Raw genomic sequence first — 20931 nt, 5'->3', positions numbered from 1 at the left:
ATTAAAATGTTTCTAGTTACCATAAGGTACATGCATCTCTGCATGCATTTTTGCACTCACCATTTGATGCTCATTTATTAATGAAAGATACAAAACTAAATCTATCATACAGTGCTGGCCAGTCATATATTGCTTCCAGTTCACCATTCCTGTACCAAAAAGCAGAAACTACACCGTACAATGTGTCTGGTCAGTTATAGGGGTCAACTAACCTTCTCTGTAATCCCAAAATCTCTGTGATTGATACTTCCAGAGAAATGCAATTCATGTGACAAATAACCAAGTAGTAGATCTTACTACTAAATCTTCAGGACCCTGTTCCTGAGAAATTAGGGTTCACAGAAGGTAAGTGGCCAGATATGTGTGACAGGGTAGCACGGTACAATAGGTATAATTTTTCTCATCTTGTCATGGTGCCGCAGCAAAAATATTTTAGGGGGGTTAGCCACAAGAGTCCCCCACTTATTCCACATTTTAATATACTTACAGCTCCCCTTTCAGGTAAAATTGGGGTTCAAAGAACATAAACAGACATGGGCACCATGGTATGGTAGGGGGGGGGATGTTGCCACAAGAGTCCCCCACTTATCCTACATTTCTTTTTCTCTACTGTTATAAGAGAAACTGTGGTTCACAGAAGGTAAGTGGCCACCTATGTGTGACAAGGTAGCATGGTATGACAGGTACAGTTTTTTGTATCCTGTGATGGTGTCAAAGTAATATATTCTTAGGGGGAGTTAGCCACAGAAGTCCCCCACTTGCAGTTACATTTCCATTTTTTAATAGGGAAATTGGGGTCCATAGAATCAGAGACATGTGTGACAGGGTAGCATGATATGAGTATAATATTTTAACGGAAGAGGACAAAAGGAGTTTCCTACTCACTCACACATTTCCAGGTTCCAACATCCCTCTGTTCCAGAAGAAACCGGGTTTACAGAAGGTAAGTGGACTGCTATGTGTAACAGGCACCCCACCAACCGATCAGTCCCTCGCACCGCGGTGTCTGAAGATTTAATTCCAAGTGGCAGAGAGTGGTATTGAACATCTCCCCCTAGGCATGGTTCTATGGCAAGAGGAAGGGGTAACTGCACCGCATCCTCATCGCCAGTTTGAACACAGCCTTGAGGTTTTGTGAACGAGCAAGTATTTACTTGGGACACCTATGCACAGAGTGAATTTACAGTACCCTAATTAATGCTCATTGCCATGAAAGTGGCTCCGGGGGTCCCTAACATGCAAACTCAATTTGGGGACCCTGGTCTTGAAATAGTAAAATTATCCCTGATAGTTTTTAGGATTTTAGGCTTGTGAACCCATATCTGGCAACTAGTTATGTTTAGTTTAAGTAGCAGCTAAAATTAGTAACAGCTCTCAGGGTCCCCTGTGTACCCTGATAATTTTACGTTTTAATGACAATCAGTGAAGGAGATATGAAGGTTTATACACTGGGGTAATGACAGCTGCATGGTCACAGACACAGCTCTCATGGTGCTGGGATTATCTAACAGTACAAGGTGGGCGGGGAGCAACCACAGCTGATTGCCAGGTCTATAGTACACGCCCACTCTCAGGGAGCTCACACCGAGCATGCTCAAGAAGCTCCCTCTGCTTGCAGGACAATCTTATAAAAAAGATAGGAGATATGCACACCCCATTACCCCAAAGTTGCGTCAAAGAAGTAACTAACATAACATTTCTTTTACCTGTCTTTTGTCGTCCTGTGATTTGTCTGAACTGCTTAATGTTACGGATGTTACAGACGTTTCAGAACTGTAATGCAGCCGATCAGCTGAAAGTAAATACACAATAGTTACATTTACATTTTTACACCACAATAAATTAAAGTCATTGTTTTATTTATATACCCAAAAGCAGGATTCTATTAGATTTATTATACTCAGCACATAACCATACCCCTAATGACTCTTATTAGTCCCCAGAATGTAATCACCTAGCCAGATACATACCAAAATTATTAGCGATAACTTTTTCCTTAAACATTTTTGAAGAACGTGTAGGATGATTGTTAATGAGATCAAATGCATAAACCAGTCCTTATTTCTGAAATACATATTACTTTTTGAAAGTGTGCACCACATCTTGATATTCTATGTCAAACACAATACATCTTACTTAAAATGGAAAAAAGATGTGTATATGTTTCTGTCACTTTGTAAGGGGAGTGTTGCATGTACCCAGGCCTGATTTTAATTTCTTAAAATTATAGCAGCTGCATAATCAGTCATATTAAGTAATTTTCTTGCTAGGAACAAAAATAAATTTTAGTCTGTAAAAGGTCTGTATATCTAAAATTCCAAACAACCTGTAGATCACCCGCTGAGTGACTGTTTCTTGCAGCGTTTAGATCCATCCACAGAATAACCAATTTAAGAAGCTACTGATACTATCTTTTTGTTATGCAAGCGGGTATGGACCCACTGTGCCACTGACTGGGTATACTCCAGAGGGGCGTGACTAAGCCGCTACCAGGTCTTCACTAGAGCCTCTGATGGTGAGGATAGGCTTGAGCTGTGGGGTAGCTGCCAGGTGCCAGTCCTGGGCAATCCCCAGGTCAGTGGCAGCTGACCACAGGAGTCAGGAAACACGGTGCAAGCACCGAGGGGCTTGCGTGGCCAAGAGGTACAGAAACAAGGATCCAAGGTCAGGGTCAGGCGGCAATCAGGCAAAGTCCAAAAACGTAATCCAAAGTCAGGGTCAGGCAGCAAACAGGCTAAGTCCAAAAACGTAAGCAAGGTCCGGTACACAGCAAAGCAAAACAGAGAAAACACCTTAGCACTGAGAGTTACACAGGGTAAACCTAGAGATTGCTCAGGCAACTTCCTGTAGTGGGAAGTGCCTTTAAATACCTGCAGGAAACCAGCCATAGGCTGTAGAAAACAGAGGGTGTGTATGTGTTACCGCATAGATTAAGAGGGACACACCCACGCCAGCTCAAACACCAGAGCAAGTCTCAGCATGAAGAAAAAAACACAGGCATGGAATGCAGGTAGTGGAGTTACCTGAAAGATAGGACCCGGCGCCCGTGCCTGCGATTAGGAGCAGCGGCGCCGGCACGACCTGCAGTGCTAACACTTTTATTTATCATAGCACACTAGTAAATTGAACCTGAATAGATACACTTTGTATTCAGCAACAGAAACTATATACAAAAGGCCTGATGTATTAAAGTTCTCCAAGACTGGAAAAGATAGACTATCATGGGAAGACCCTGGTGATCCAGCAAACCTTGGATGAATCTGGTCCAGGATTGAAAACATTTGCCAAATACTAGCAAATGATGTTTGGGAAATCCAATTCAGATTTGCTAGATTATCCAGGTTCTAAAGCAACATTTAAAAAATTAGGCTTCAGGTATCGGAAAATGGGTATCCTGATTTATATATGTTATGTAAAAACACAGAACTTGACTGTTTATTCAATGAGTGGCTTCCTCCCCCAGTTAGGTGTAATGATTGGCACATCTGCCTGCCCTTAAGATGAGGCACATCAGATTACTTTTTTATTTGATGGGTGGTATTTACTACAACTCTTTCCAATAAGAATGCCAAGAATAACTATTGATACCTTGCAATTATACAAATAATATACATTTTTTTCTGTTATGACAAGTTGTTTTGATTAAATTTCTTTAACCAGTTGAAGGACCAGGTCTGTTTGTACTGACATTTCCCCTGAGGAAGCGGGCAAAACGAGTTGAGTGTTTGTTTTAAAACATTGGTCCTCTATGGAACTTTGAATACCTGTAAAACCTTTGAACATCTTGCCTTGTCATTTGGAATGCATGTTTACTGGAAGTTTGTTGATTGTGGCACATATTTTTATTTTTGGAAAGTACCTAATATACATTTGATGTTTTAACTGTTGAAACTTGCCACAAAACTTCCTACTGTTTGGAGAGTAGCCACAGGCCATGGGCTTCTTATTTCTAATCTTTCCACTTTTTAAGTCATACCTCATAAAATCTACTGCAGTCTGTTAGAGCAATAATAAAAGTATGTGCACATCCTAGCCTTTAAAGCCTGGAATTGGACAACCTTGTTCTATCAAAAAACCAAAGAAAAAAACATAGGTATTTTCTGAGTACAAAACCCAATGACATGTTTCTTTAAAATTTCTTTTGTTTTAACCAAACAGTATTGCTTTAACATCAAACTCGCTAAACACATTTTAAGCATTAACTTACTTTTCTTGAGATGGTCAACACAATAGGCACTGTAGAGAGAAAAAAAATCAATAGCTTAAAATTTACAGTCTCTTTAGAATAACGGATACAGGGAGCAGACGAAATATGAAAAATATTGATGTTGAGCCTGGCAAATATTCGACCAATATGCCACCATGTAAACATTTCTGTTTGAAAAGTAAAAGCGCTTGTAACACATGCAAGGGTCAACTACCAGAAAACTTTGCTCCCCCCTCACGGACAAAACCTGCCTTTAAAAAAAGAAAACATTGGCTTTCATAATGTAGGAAGTGATGTCTTTTCCCTTCTAAAGAATTCCTGAGAAATGCTTGTTCCAAAATCCTAGTCAAAAACACAAAAAAAAAAAAATCACACACCTTCAATCTCGCAGACCAGTCGATCTGTGGGGAGGTTTCTTCCATCGGGTCCCACGTTGTCCCGGTTTCCAACTTCGGTCAAGTGCAGAGGGCCATCTTCTCCTCTTTTCTTCCATGATCTTCTTCCTACGTCACCTGACGCAGGTGCGAGATCGGGTGACATAGATTAGGAAAAAACTTCCCGATCTCACTGTGCCTGTGTGGCAACTTTTTCCCTTTTGATGAAAGGGAAAATTCTCAGGCATGCACAGAAGGAGCAGCCAAGGGCCTCCCGGGATGGGTGACACAAAATCCCAGGAGGCTCTGTGCTTCCATACATTCTTGATCGCCTAGGTGATCAAAAATTAAGGAGGCAGTGCTGCCCCCTTTGTTTTTTTTTTAAAAAGGGATGTTGCACTTAAAAGAAACACAAACAAACATAATTTTCACATGTCATGACAGGATCATGATATCAACCTCACTCAGGAGCTGCAGTTGGAAGCATTTATTACATTTTTCCCTCTTTTTTATTTTTATTTTGAAGCTTTGTGGGAGAAAGGCACAGTATATGAGCATACTACAGTTAGACAACACCCTCTGGTGTTAAATAATATTTGGTAATCTGCCCCACCTTACTCATGCAGATTACAAAAAGAACCAGCTCTAGAACAGAAAACATCCCTGAAACAAAATTCTGCTGGTCCTACCTCAATAAAACATCTGAGCAACCATGATCCCACATAACGTCCAACCAGGACGTTATGTGGGACCATTTCTGACCCTGAATGTATGTATGTATGACTCAAAAATAAACTGATGCAAATATAAACCCAGGTGCCTTCTTTTACCTTTACAAGCTAGAAAACTACAGTGACTGATTTAAAACGATAATCAACAGAAATGAAAAAACATTATAGGGGTAAAGTTAGTTTAATAAATACAAAAAAGTGTGTTATTTTAAAACATTTATTTATTAAGGAAAAAATAATAATAAACTCCCCCCACCCCCAAATTTTGTACTTTTCATTTGGTTATGATGGGCCATATGATCTTCTGTGTATTATTGTCGACCACCAGTAGATAGTGTTGTGTCCCAGATTTTATTGATGAGGTTTTGAATGTTTTTAGTGAAAAGAGTGTTCAGCATGCCATCCTAATTATGAATAATGTCCCCTTTCATAAAACTATACAGGTAAAAAGCTTGGTTGAAAGTAAGGGACACCAACTCTAATTTTTACCACCATACTCTCTATTTCTTAATCCTGTTGAGAACATGTTCTCTAAATAGAAAGAAGTAGTAAGAAGATAAGGTAAGATAGGCTAATTAATTCAGGTGCTTTATTAGAAAGAATCAATAGTGTATTTTTAACAATAAGTGAGCAGGATTGCTCAAATTATTATACAAAAATGTTTACGTTTTTGCCCTAAATACCTAAGAGGAGAAAGCATTATTATTTATTAAATCATTTAATCATTTATTACATATTTTTATTTATTGTTTCTTGAGAAAAACTTTTATGGTAAAAAAAATTTGTGTTATATTGATTTTTATAATAAATGTATTGATTTATGAATAATTACGGAGTCTAATTTTTTTGGTTGCAAAAGTGTGAAGATAAAATGAGAAACCCTGTAATATGCTAATGTATTTTCTATGTATTCTATTCTAATGTATTTAACCACAGAACTACTAGCTAGGAAGCTGACGCTATACTGTATTGGCCAGTTTAAACAAAAGACAAAACAATTAAAACAATAAGGCTTTATTGTTTTTATCAAGTGGCTATAAAGTAGTAGCATAGCATGCATAAAAATCAGGAACAGGGACTTTACCAGTTTAAAAATATGTTTTAAAGTTTGAAAACAAAAACAAAGCTTAACTACATGAACAAAAACAAAAGCTGGAAAACCTAAAACAGTTTATACATTAAACTTGGAATATAGTGGTAGAGTGAAATAGCTGTTAAATGCAATCCAAAACTAACTCAATGTAGTGTTGTTCTAAGAAACAGAAAGGCTTCTGCTTGATCCTCCTTCATAGAAGTTCTTAAACCTGACATTTTTAGAGCTGAAAATAGTCTTTCAACACTGGGTGGGTGGCATTTCTGTTATGGTTCATCACTAATAATTTAGGGATAAATGAGGATGGCTTCTTCTACAATCAATTTATGAGCGATCATACGTTTCTACTTGTTTTAATTCTTTAAAAAACTCCTGCTGGAATCTCTTTAGTTAGACATTTTCTGGTTGTTTATCTTTCACCCATATGCAACGTTGCTTTACTGTTAAAAGTTCCATTTTGTACAAGTAGGAATCAAAGTCTAATTCTTCATTTGAAGAGGATGATCCTGAGTTACCAGTGTTTAAAGCTTCATCCAGTGGTGGTGTTTCAGGTAGTAATCTGTTTATTGCAAGTTGCAGAGTATGAACAGCACAACGCATATGTTGAATAGTAGTATGCTTAGATGCTTCTTTAACAATGTTATCCAAAATGTCACTATTCTCTTTGCTTTCACTTTTTCCAATACTTGCAGAACTGTCTTCCTTTATTATCTGTCTGTCACTCTCTTCATCTACTTAATTCATTTTCTCAATTGTGCTCAACATATTAGAAGCATTATTTGTCACAATACATAGAATCTGTTCCTTTTTTAATTTCAAAATCTTCTAGAACATCTTCCACTAACCTCTGAAGATAGTCACTGGTGTGAAGTGCCTGGGTGTCCTTTACTGCCAAGGTTTGCGTTATTGTTTTATTATTTTCATTAACAAATCTAACATTAATAGCAAAATAACTGACTACATGACGTGTGCATGCATCCATTTTTATGAAGACAAAATGTCCCTTCAAACCTTTTCGTAGTTCTTCCTTTTTGCATTTGGCCTCTTCGGTTTCCTCTCTTTCCAGAGAAACACTAAGTTTTTTAGCCATTTCTCTATTTAGGCCTTAGTAGGCTGGCTGTGAAGAGAAGGATAGTGGTACAGTGGATAGTGGTTTTTGAATTTTTCTGGTGTCATTGTTATGGTAATTTTGTCAGATATAAAGAATCTTCTTAGTTGTGTTTGGTCTCCAGGAAATTTCTGAACATTTTTTATCCCAGAAGTAGATGGAATATTTTCATTGATATCTTTCTAATTCACAACTTTTAACATTTTAGAATGAAAACGCTGTATTTTCAAATTTGATGCTCTTGTAAGTGCATTTTTGTTAGACCCACTGAAACTGCTAATTTTTGCATCACATTGTTTTTCACCATCATCTTCCAGAATACATTGGCACATGTAATGTTTCCCATCACTTGATAATGTAAAGTGCTCATAGACAGCAGACTTTATCGTGTTTGTTGACAGACTTTTTGCCATTGTCAATCACGAGCCGCTTTCACTAAAATATAAATATAAAATATGTTATACTACTACAATATTCTTTGATTTAAATACTAATATACATATAGTTCTGCACCATCGCAAACATACATACACCACGGCACTATACACACAAATAAGCTATAGCCCTGTACTAAACTTAGACATAATTTGTCCTATACAGAAAAACATGCACAAACATATATACTATACACACAACACAGAGCCCTACATTTAACTAAGAAACATACACACAAAATGCACTATACACAAACATTCAAACATTTCTGCACCATACACACAAACATACACATAGCCCTGGAGTTTTATCCAGTAACATGCATACAGCCTTCCATCACAGTACACACAAGCAGTCATGCAGTTTTAAAATAATCATGAACACTTACAGTTGAATCCAAAAAGCTGTTCCTCCAAGTTCTTCTAAGCTCTTTTAGCAGACAAAGGAAGTTGAGCTGTTGCCTTTATCTTTGTTTGTTGATCCTTTGCTGAAGACAGGGCAGTGGGAGGCTCCAGGGTCATGGGGGGGCACTTAACTAGTTCAGCCCTGGATGGGGGCATATACAGAGAGTGCAGACAGGTCACCTGAACACACATCAGGCCAAAGCACTCACATACACCTAAATCATTACACTTCTTTACACTCAAATAAACTTGTTAAACACATTAGATCTGAAATAAAATGAAAATACTTTTTGTATTGTACATAATCCAGATTACAATAATACAACTATGCACTGGGCTTTATTCTTACATAAACTTCAAAACATAATACTTCAGGGAAGTACTCAATTATGACTATTATTTGTGAAATAGGACATTTGGACTTGTTTTTTTTTTAATATAATTTAAATGTATCAGGAGTCAGCACATTTTTATCGACTCTGACTCCAGGTACCCAAAATTGTCTCCGACTCCACGGCCCTGGTTTGCACACTGACAAGCTGACTGTCAAAATCGAGGTAACTCTGTGGTACACCATTTTCTAAAATTTAAAAAGCTGAAAGGTTTCCTTCAATCAGTGGTAACCTTGATAAAATAGTCCTATGATACTTATTTAAACAAGAGACAGGCATAGTTTCAAAAGGCAATAGAGAACATATCAGTTCAGTACAAAACAGACTTACATGTATCTTTCTTTATCTTCATATTTAATACATTCACCGTTGGCTTTAGTCACACATAGGTAGTGGTATGTTTTTCTGCACTTTTGTACATCACAGCCAATGGTAGCTCCTTTTTTTTTACAGTATGAACACCTCTGCCAATTGAACATGTTTACAAAATTGTTATTTTATTGCCCAGAAATATACATGCTTGTTGAAAAAGAAAATAGGAAAACAAAATTAGGATATATGTTTGAGCTCATCACAATGGAGACCACTCCAATGGGATAGCAATGGGATAAAGTAATACAAATTTGACACGGTTTCTAACCTCTCCTTATACTAAATAAAATAAAAACAAACATATTTGGCTTATACCCTTATATGCTTAAAGGTAGTACTTTTCTATGGCTTTTTACTACAAGGCTTGCATAAATAGATAATGAAAATCAACTCTTTTATATTAAGCCTCCACGGACTTCAAAGTAGGGTGTTTACCAGGCCACTGATATGTGAACCCAAACTTCTGGTTTGCAAAGTATGCACTAAGACAAGACTTTGGTGTGTGTCTTTCTTTAGTACTTCCTGTTGGTCTAAAAAGCTTTATGTAACATTTAAGCTTCAACTGCCCAGTGACATACCCCCTGAGAAAATGAATTGAACTCCAGGAAGAACGACCAATGCATTTACCCTGTATTCCAAACAAGACTTTCCATGGTTAATAAAGAACTACAGCACAACACAACACAACACAGTGTGTTGTGTTACACCCCAAATTCCATCACTGATCAATATGCCAGTAACCAATGGGTTTCTACTTTAAAATGGTTGTGATTGGATTTTTTTCATAACTTTTTCATAACTACTATTGTATAGTACCAGTCAAACGTTTGAACAAACCTTCTCATTCAATGTTTTTTCTTTAATAGCATTATGTTCTACACTGACGATAACTATTGAAGACATTAAAACTATAATAGAACACATATGGAACCATGTTTAAACAAAAAGGTGTTAAATAAGAATTTGTATTATATTTTTGATTCATCAAAGTAGCAACCTTTTACTTTGATTGCAGCTTTGCACACTTTTGCCATTCTTTTAATCAGATTCACCAGGCAGTCACCTGAAATAGTTTTCTTGCCTTCTTCATGTGTTTGAGATCATCAGTTGTGTTGCACAGGTGTTGGGTTGGTATACAGTTCTATACAGTGCAAACCAGATGGGATAGCATCAGTTGTGTTGCACAGGTGTTGGGTTGGTATACAGTTCTATACAGTGCAAACCAGATGGGATAGCATAAAGAAACCACAGAAAAATAGGATAAAAAAGTGTATCCAAAATTTTGACTGGTATTGTTTCTGAACATTTTATAGTAAAGAAGATACAAATCTGAAAAGCAGTGGGAATGATATCTGAAGATACCATTCTTTTGTGATTATGGACACAACAGAAGTTGACAGACAGCTCAACAACTGTATTTGACGTGGAAAGCCCAGTAAAAAATATATATACAAATGGGGAACATTATGGACACATATATAACACACAACATAAAAATGTCAATATCTAACATATAAGGGCAGGGAGCTGACAGTTCCGGATGGATCTCCATAGGATTTTATCTTTGGACATGCATTGACCAAAGACCTATTGTTGGACAGACAAAAAAAAAGGGGCTTCAAGGTTCCAATAAGCTTGGTCATGTTGTGGAGATGAGGCCCTCTCTTTTTCAGCAATGATCACTCGGGGCAAGGAAGAACCTGATTTGGTAAATGGTCTACACAAACTTGGGTGGGTGGGGGAATCCATTAAGATGGTGCCTGGATAGTTTTAGGGGCCAACACCACTTGGAAGAGCCAGCTGCATAAAACCAAGAACCTGTTTTGTCTGTAAAGTGGCATTCTGACAGCTAATGTATGGAGGGCTTTCTTTCCACTGGCAACCAAAGCAAATAGCGTTTTTCCCATTGTCAGGGGATTCCCTGACAGCTGAAAATTATTTTGGGTTTCCCAAGGGGTAAAAAGGTTGTAAAAAGATTATCTAGAAATTGTTGTCAGCATACCCGATTCCTTTCATTACAAAAATTGTAAGCTATAAAACCACTTAAATCTATATAACTTCTACATACAATAGCTGTGAGGAGGTTGTACAGCTTTTTAAAAAAGCTGTATTTATGAGCAATAAATGCCTGAACTGGTATAGGAAATATTACTACCAAAGCAGTAAGGGGAGGGTCATTTGAACAATGTAAAAAAAAAAAAGGGCAAATGAACCATGAATTTATGTAATTCTTCTACTATATATATATGTTATATTATGTATATATGTTTGTATATCTCCTACCAGTTTTTTTCCTCTTTCTATTTCCTTTAGAACAGATGTAATATCAAATTCTGTTGTGCTAGCTTGTGAGTCTTGCGAGGCACTTGTAACCACTCCTGGTGAGAAAAGCTGAAATCAAAAAGTAAATAAAGAAACAGATCAGACACAACTAAAGTTGTACTTTTTTCTGCATTACTCATTTTTTCTACCTAATGTATTTATATATCTATGGCAAACAATGACCCTTTTTTATTAAAAAAAAATGTGCAGTAGTTAGATCTTTCATAGCTGAACCTGGGTGATCCAGCAAACCTGAAATGGATTTTTTACTATTAGGTGGCAAATATTTTCAGTACCATCATATTGCATTTCAGGTTTGCTGAATCACACAGGTTCTCTCATGATAGTCTATATTCTCCAGTCTTGGAGAGCTTTATTATATCAGGCTTAATCATACAAATTAAACACACAGCAATATCTTTTTAACTTTGCTTACAAATACATAGATTACATAAAGGGATTGTGTGCTCAGCTGGTAGCCTACTAACATTACAAGACAACTAAATATACTGTATTTTCTTCCCATCCCTAATATATTCTTAAACAAATATATAGTAACAGAGCCCGGCTGGGGGATCACCGTACAGCATTTACATTGTTATGATTTAAAAAAATAAAAATAAAAAGAAATTGAGAACAGGAAAAAGAAAAGACAATCACCTCATATACCTTGTGTCATACAGGAAGCTTCTGAGGCAGGCATGATAGAAAAAAATATGAGACACTTCTTATATGTCAAGGACCCCATCGCACCTACATTCTTTGCTCTCCCCAAAGTCCATAAACCTTGACTAACCCCACACGGCAACCAACGAGTTCAGGAATCAGTTCTATGTTGTCCAACACAAGTGAACTCATAGATCCTCACTTAAGACCATATAGGAATAACCTGCCCTCTTTCCTAAAAGGTACAATTGAGCTATTATACCAGATCGATGGCTTGAAAGCATCTACCAACACCATACTTGTAGCTATTGATATTGAAGCTCTATATAGCAGCATTCTGCATGACAAAGGTTTGAAATGAAATAGAAAGTTAAATGAAGACACATACACCCATAAACACCAGCACAACCAGCACATACTTTACAGAAAAACATTCCTAATCGTAATGTCTGTACCTTTAAAAACCAACTATACCTTCAGATTCAAGGAGTAGCTATGGGTACTAAATGTGCCCCCTTCTTTCGCAAAACCTTTAGCAGGGAGGCTGAGAAAAAGAACATTTCCACAATAAACATATTTCCAAATATGCTGATTACATTTTTTCTTGGAATCAATACATTGATAATGTCCTCATTTTATGGAATAGATCTTTATCCCCCTTAAACAATTTTTTGAGGATCTGCAGTTCAACAATTACAATCTTAAATTCAAACAGACATTTGACCATAAGTCCATATGGGACGGGCAGAGAACATTTTTACATAATGTGTCACTGTAGTGGTTCTTTCTTAGGAAGAAGGTACTCATTTAAAAGTTGTTAGGGTTCAAAATGTTTTCTGGTTACTGTGCTCCCCATTCATCACCTGTACTGCCTGGACATTTTACAGGCATTTTAGTGCCCCAAAGTTCGGGTCCCTATTGACCTCAATAGGGTTCGGGGTCAAGTTCTGGTCCCGAACCGGAACTTTGAGCCGAAGTTCGGCCGAACCCAAACTTCCAGGTGTCTGCTCATCTCTACCGGTAACCAACAATATTCTTTTAAGGTTCTCCAAAGGCAGAAAGTGACATTTTTGCTGTTGGAGCATATGCTTCCAAAACTGAATGAAAGAAAAGTATTACATATTACCCTTTCAGGAGCAGAATTAGTTATTAAAACAGGGTAAGGAGCACACAGCTTAAAGAATGATGTTCAACAGAACTGAATTGTAGAAAAAGCAACACATATAACACTAAATCATGAGTTCCAGACTATGAACATTATATTTAAACATCTTTTTAAAAAGTAAACAAGCCTTGAAACAAGTCATCCCTGACTTCTCTAGCTATTTGTACGGTTTCAGTGGTTTTCTCTAAGAAAAAAGCTGTGTTTCAGTTCCTAAAAAGCGAATTAAAATGAAAATATTTGTGAATCCACCCTTAAGAGAACACACTCTAAGGACTCTTTGAGATGTGCAGTCTAAAGCTACATTGTTACCCTCTCCTGGGTGCCCCTACATGCACCAAGAAGCAGTTTTTAGAGTCAAATGCAGTATTAGAGGAATGTTTTGTCATGCGCACTGTAGGTGGAACAAGTCCCTATTTAGGTCAATGGAAGTAGGTTGACTCTCATTGTTTGGCCACAAGATACGTGTTGCATCCAGAAAATCGACTACAAACCACCAGAACACAAACACATTCAGAAAATGATTGCCAACTGCACTCATACAGTTAAATAGGAGCAGTGAGGAGCAATGTTTATCGTGAATCTGAATAACGTATAGGCTGGTATACATGCGTGCCAAAATCAGGTACTGCTTAATACCTGCTGACAACCACAACTCCAAAAAAGGAAGCAGTTGGCAACCACCCCTCATACCCACTCCAATACGCCTAAATTTGAAAGAGAATGGTTTGTGGTTGACGAATGGCAAGCTGCCTAGCACCCAGGAGCCATTGCAAGACTGTCCACGTAAACTTAGCATAGTAAAGAAAATCTTTACCTACTGTCACTTAATCCAAAAAAAAAAAAACACTTTTTCTGTACAGTCCACAAGGGCTCCCTCTGAGTTCTTTGACCTATAAACAGTGGTGTGTTCACCTAGTGAGCAATAAATTTTGTCATTCACCGCACTTCTGCTAAATCTGTATGTCAACACAATAGCGCTGAATGCAGATGGTGATTTGGAAACTGAATACTGTAAAGACATGCCCATTGTGCACACACAACATGCTGCATCTTCCATCTGTATAAAAGAGGCCCAAACTGTCCACCCCGGCACGAATCTACTTCCATGGCATGGCCATGACTACTGCAGGAATCTAGGGATCACCATATATTTTACTAAGAGACGAAGATTAAAAGGTGTGTGCTACATATAAAGTTCCCATACATACAAATATATGCAGTTTTTGGGGGAGATGGGTTTACCATGACCTTTCAGTTTCCCACAATGCTTCCACAAAGAAATAAGGTCTTGAGTTTTTTAATGCTAATTCAGATTATGCAAAAACATTATTTTGCATGATCTGTGCATGAGCTTACTTAAATTAAATCTGTAAATATTAAATTTCACGACTAAGTAAGGGTTCGTCCCCACTTTTGCATGTAGAAAATGTATGCATTAATGCACATCATATGTGCTGGTACACTACATTGCCACATTTTTTTTAGTGGGACCCCAAATGGTGTTGCTGTGCAATGTGCTTTTTCTGCAATGTTCTGTATGTTGAATAGGCTAAGTAAATGTATGCACAAGCGTTTTTTTTTTAGAAGCATTGGGCAACCTAGAATGAAAATGCCCTAATGGGTTCAGTAGGGTGATTAATTATATCTTTATTGCAAGAAACATAAATTGACTGAGAGGATAAGGGTAGAGCAAACATACTTTATCTACCTTCCTACAATACAATGCACAATCCTTTAATCTACTAATCACCAGCCCAAGTGAGGGTGGGGACTCCACAGATTGGAATGGATTGATCAGGTACAGTAGGGTGGCTATTGTTAAGCCTTTTACTAATTTTTACAATATTAAGGGACACAATGGAAAACTTGGACACATGGTTTTCCCTACTGCTGATCCCTACTGCCAACCACCCCAGCTCCCTCTTTCTGCTAGTGTGGGTTCACTTGTCCATTCTCTATGAGCAGAAACCATATTCAGTCTGGGTTGGCAGAGCCAGACAATAAATGGTGATTTGGAAAAGCAACTTGGAGGGGGAACTGGAGTAGTTTGGTTTCATAAAGTCTTTACACAGTTTAGTCCTAATGAACAATGTCTAATATATACTTTCAAATGGCTCAGATGGTATTACCTAACCGCTTGCCTAAAGGTGTTATTTTTACATTTTTTCACAAATGTTTCACAAATTGTGTAATCAGATACCAAATTACCAGATACTGTGTACCTGCAAATGACAATACTTTAAAGGTGACACTTAAAAAAAATCTTTAAAGTTCATCAGTTTAGAGTTAACCCTGGTGCTAGAATCATTCCTTGAATTTCTTGTGTGGAAATACCCAAAATGTGCTTAATATTTGTGATTTACATAGGTGCAATTCCTACAAGCATGTCTGTGTTTAACAATAAAAACACGAAGTGTAACAATTTGATTTTGTAGAGATTTCAGAATAACTAGCCTGACCAGCGCAAGTTCTGTTCTCCAAGCATCAAAACACTGGGCCTACCGGGCTTGTTCAAAGTAAAAAGGCTGCAAGAACTTGACCCTGTGAGGCCACAACAAAACAAATTGACTCCCCACCCTGTTATTGCTTGTTATCTGTACCATGTCACACAAGTTCTGCACACTTTTCAAATGTATGTTGCTGGAAGTAATCATTACAGCAGAAAGGAGAAAAGCTCTATACACAGCTCAGTTCATTTATATAGAGAAGGGAAGAGGAAGGATGAGCAGGAGGCACCCCGCTGTGTCCTCCCCAGAGAAATTACATCCCAGGTGAGTCATTTAGTGATCTGCCATGGTAAATCAATAAATGACGTTGGGGTGCCGCTATACACACAGGTTCACAGTAAGAATATAATTGCTTCCTAATAGTAATTGCTGTTTTATTAAGCTCCTGGGCAAACCACACCTTTCTGCACCTTGCCTAATTTGTGTAACTGAATTGTTCTATGTATTATATACCGTATATATATATATATATATATATATATATATATATATATATATATATATATATATTGTGATTCAGCAATGTGTACAATTCAAACACTGTATTTATCTCTGCTTCTTATATTTTAGGTTTTTCATTATTAGTTAAAAGATATAAGTAAAAAAAAAAAAAAGACATATATATTTAAATGTGTGATGAAATGTGCACATTTCACAACACAAGTCAAATGTATATTGAAACGTGTATTGAAATGTACATATTTTACAACACTCGTCATTAGTATATTCAAATGTTTGATGAAATGTACATATTTTACAACACTGGTCATTAGTATATTCAAATGTTTGATGAAATGTACATATTTTACGTATATTCAAATGTTTGATGAAATGTACATATTTTACAACACAGGGTATATGAGTACATCATTTAAAAGGGACAGATCAGTCATACTTTCTGATGAATGTCCCTTTGTATAGAAACACCATAGGCTCTATTTATAAAACATTTATCTGACATTCTCTTAAACATTTAACAACAATCAATTATTGCCATTTAAACACATGAACCTGGAAGATTCCCATGAGGGAACGTTTTCGTTTTAACTAATAATCCGCTTTCCTTGTTATCATTTGTCACAAGTTTCTTCAAGCAGCATTCATTTACAATAATATTTCTCTTGTGTGCGTACTTGTGTTAATTAACAAAAAAGCTGATTGTACTAAAACATTTGTTTCCAGGAATCCATCTTTAAAATCCAGAACTGTCCCTGGAAATCTGGCTCTGTTATTTGCTACAAGAGAATAATTGCAGACATATACATAGACAGGTATACTAACCAGGCAATTAAAATGAGCTAGGATATTTTCATCAGAAGTATTCCTCAGTTCCCCAGCTTCATAGCCCTTATGACAGAAGGCACAGACCTCTGCAGGTAAGTCAGCCATAAAGCCCAGTGCTAGCAAGAAGTCTATTCTCTTCCACACAGTTTCACTTTCTATTACCGGATAGTGACACAGCTGTAGGATGGGCCTTTGTGTAATATCACATTGCTTGTTTTCAAACTCTTAAAGATCCAGAACTGTTAATACCTGTTAGGGGTGGAACATTCCTGAGCTGCTATGTTTAGTCTTTACGTTTGTATTCTTCTTTTATTTGAATTATGTCTATTGGACTTTGTTCACACTACAGTTGTACACTGCATTGTGGAAAATGCAGCTTGTTGTTGTGTGTATTTGTTATTGAATCGAAAAACAACATGAAAACACATGTGCTGTGCCTTGCCATCTGGAAAACTCTATCTAAGAATACATAGAATAGCGCTGCAACAGCAATCGCTGTTGCCGTGCTGTTTTTTTTTACTATGTATTCTTAGATAGAGTTTCTCTATCTAAGAATACAGGGCACTACAGGTGTCCCCATTCATCACCTGTAATTCCTGGGCATTGTAGTGGAATTGCAGAGGACTGCAGTTCAGTTTCCTAAGTGACATCACAGTGGCAAAACTGAACTGCAGATGATCTGTGCAGTTCCACTACAATGACCAGGCACTACAGGTGATGAATGGAGACTTGTCCCCATTCATCACCTGTAGTGCCCTGTTTTCCTAGATAGAGATACTCTATCTAAGAATACATAGTAAAAAAAAAAAAAAACAGCACGGCAACAGCGATTGCTGTTGCAGCTCTGTTCTATGTATTCTTAGATAGAGTTTCATTATCTAGGAATACACAGCACTACAGGGGATGAATGGGGACTTGTCCCCATTCATCCCCCTTAGTTCCCTGTATTCTTAGATAGTGAAACGCTATCTAAGAATACATAGCAGAAGCACAACACGGCACGACAAGCCCCTATTCATCCCCTGTAGTGCCCAAAGATCGTAGCGGAATCTCTAAAGCCCTCAGTGCAGCCGCCATTTCAGGAAAAATTGTGATTCGTTACCACAAAGCGCAAGGAAATTCAGATTCGGAGCGAACTAAATGTTTCCTGAAATTCGGATCGAATTCCACTTCGTCAGCTTCGATTCGCTCATCTCCAGTTATTACATGAACATATCATTACAGAAAGCCCAGAGACTGCAAAAATACTACAGAAGATATTCAGAGACTGCAGACATTGTGTAGGAGATGGTCAGAGACTGCAAACATTGTGTAGGAGATAGCCAGAGACTGCAGTCATAGTACAGGAGATGGTCGGAGACTGCAGTCATAGTACATACAGGAGATAGTCAGAGACTACACACATAGTACAAGGAGATAGTCAGAGACTGCAGACATAACACATCAAAAATGTTCTGAATATCCCATTTCAAAAGGTGTAAGATAACTCCTCACAGATTATCCACAGCATGTTCACCCACAGACAATTTCTCACCCATGGTGGTTTATCAGAGGAAAAAAAAATCATCCAAACATTCACACATGGAGAAAAAAAGCATGACAATCATTGAAATCTAATACAACTGCACATATAAGAGAGTTAAAAATAATTGGCACGAGACATTCAACAGATAAGATTGTGAAAATCAATATGCAACTTGTCCTTGAGGCTGGGTGTGGTATACAGATACTTATGCACCATGTCAAAAATATGTCACAATGCATACAATATGCAACATTTTTAATATATTAGACATTCAGTTTCATAATAACACTGAACTGAACAAAAAGCTTCCAAACACTAAGGCCTTTCTCAATCAGTTTTGTCAGGAAAAAAAACATTCTTTTTTTTATTAATCAAAGGTCACAGAGCTTTGCTCCCCTTTAAAGTACTGTACCATACTGAGTGGTAAAAGCTAGCAGTGGCTTTGCTCTTATTGAACTATGAGCTAATTTCTGATTAAATATGTTCAGTATTGAGTTGAGAATTTTTGTAAAATCTTTGGTATCCCCCGATAGATTAACAATCAGGGATTAATAATCATTTACCGGTTTGGGCATTTATCAAACATGTCAAGCTTTAAACAGACAGAAAAACAAAAGGGTGGGTGGGGGTTATGAAAGGGAAATGCTAGGCATTAATGACACAGTTTTATCTCAATATTATTACTAATACACAGTATTTATATAGCACCAATATATTACCCAGCGCTGTACAAAGTCCACAATCATATCACTAACTGTGCCTCAAAGGGACTCACAATCCAATGTCCCTACCATAGTCATTACAACAGTCTAAGGTCAGTTTTGGAGGGAAGCCAATTAACCTAACTGCATGTGTTTGGAATTTGGGAGGAAACCAGAGTACCTGGAGGAAACCCACGCAAACATGGGAAGAACCAGTAAAATCCATGCAGATAGTGTGCTGTCTGAGATTCGAACCTGGGACCTAGCGCTGCAAAGGCCAAAGCGCTAACCTCTGAGCCTCAAAGCTGCCCATCAATAAGACATCTGATACTGCTGGATTTGTCTATGGTTTGATATACAGTTACATACAATATAAATTTTGATCAATATTATGATCAATTAAAATTGATTCATAACTTACTTGAGGTTTCAGAGACAGAGGTTCCTATTGTGAGGACAAAGTAAACATACTGCAACATGACTGCTACTGTGAACCTAGAGTAATAATCAACTGTAATATATTATGGAAATATCTTAACCAAATGATTATTAGCCTTCTCACCACTCCACAAATTACCGTTTATGGGGCAGGATCTACACTATAACACACCAACTCAAGCTAACATACTTGATGCTTACTATTATCTTTCTAAAGTGCTTGACAGGTTTGATCTGCAGGTACTCTTGCAATGACTTCTATTACTTCTCACATTGCTTCTGGTCATTTCCTACATATATATCACTTACCGTCTTCATTAGGGTAAGCTTACCATTAGCCTCCCACCTTAAATAGATGATTAGCTGGTTGGTCCAAACGGTGCTTAAGACAATACAGACAGTAGAATGTCTTCTAGAATCAATTTTTGAACGCTAAAGTTCACATTGAAAACTCAGTTTTTTACTCAAGTATAAATCAGGTAAATGCACTGGAAAACTTTGGTATTGTTCTCTGGAAGAATCCCTCTGAGCTTTGCTTGTCTTTGGCCTTCCCTAGTGAGATTTCCTCTCATTTCCTGGCTCTGGTTAATCCAGTGCTTGGAGGCTGAGATGAACTGTTAGCAAGGATTGCAGTAGGCTAGGGATCAGCAGTAAACATAACAAGACCAACTTTGATGTGTTGTACGTGGTCGATTCCTAGACGTCAAGATTTTGTTGGATGCTCTGTGGGGAGTATAAAAGGAGAACAGGTGCAGAGGAGCAGGGATGGTCTAATACTTTGCAAAAAGGGCTTAGAAGTTGCTTCCAAAAAAAAAAAAATTAGAAGAGATGCACTGTGCCCAATAATAATAAGCTAAACGCGTAACAAATCAAATTCATGAGGATAAAGATCACATATAGAAATGGTATCGGATAAGATAACCCTATGTGAACTTTTATGCTGAGGAAGCATAAACTGTAGACAATAACATAATGGAACAGAATATATCTTAAAGTGATATTAAACACATTTTTACTATGTTAGCCTCACTAAAGTGGTGTACAGATGCTAGATTTCCACTTGCTGAAACAATTTTTTAATGAGAATCTTGGGTGAAAATCCACAAACCCTTTTTCCAAAAAAAGTTGGGTCACCATGAAAATGCAATAAAATCTAAAACCTGTAGTTTGTTAAATCACTTGAACCTTTAACAGGCAAAACAACAAA

General features: G+C 37.3%; 1 protein-coding gene across 1 annotated transcript in view; it reads right to left on the bottom strand.

Moving 5' to 3' along the window:
• SETDB2 (SET domain bifurcated histone lysine methyltransferase 2) overlaps positions 1 to 20931 on the bottom strand; it is a gene marked incomplete in the record, with an annotated part of 113751 nt that overhangs the window by 68446 nt on the left and 24374 nt on the right. Inside the window, 5 exon segments of the mRNA XM_072398653.1 lie at positions 1707 to 1792; positions 4208 to 4236; positions 9075 to 9208; positions 11400 to 11507; positions 17058 to 17284. Coding sequence (XP_072254754.1) covers positions 1707 to 1792; positions 4208 to 4236; positions 9075 to 9208; positions 11400 to 11507; positions 17058 to 17284 — 584 coding nt within the window.

This window comes from Pyxicephalus adspersus, chromosome 1, assembly GCF_032062135.1.
Source record: "Pyxicephalus adspersus chromosome 1, UCB_Pads_2.0, whole genome shotgun sequence".
NCBI classification, from domain to species: Eukaryota; Metazoa; Chordata; class Amphibia; order Anura; family Pyxicephalidae; genus Pyxicephalus; species Pyxicephalus adspersus.
The sequence above is the reverse complement of the archived record's forward strand: the minus strand, read 5'-3'. Positions and strand labels throughout refer to the sequence as shown.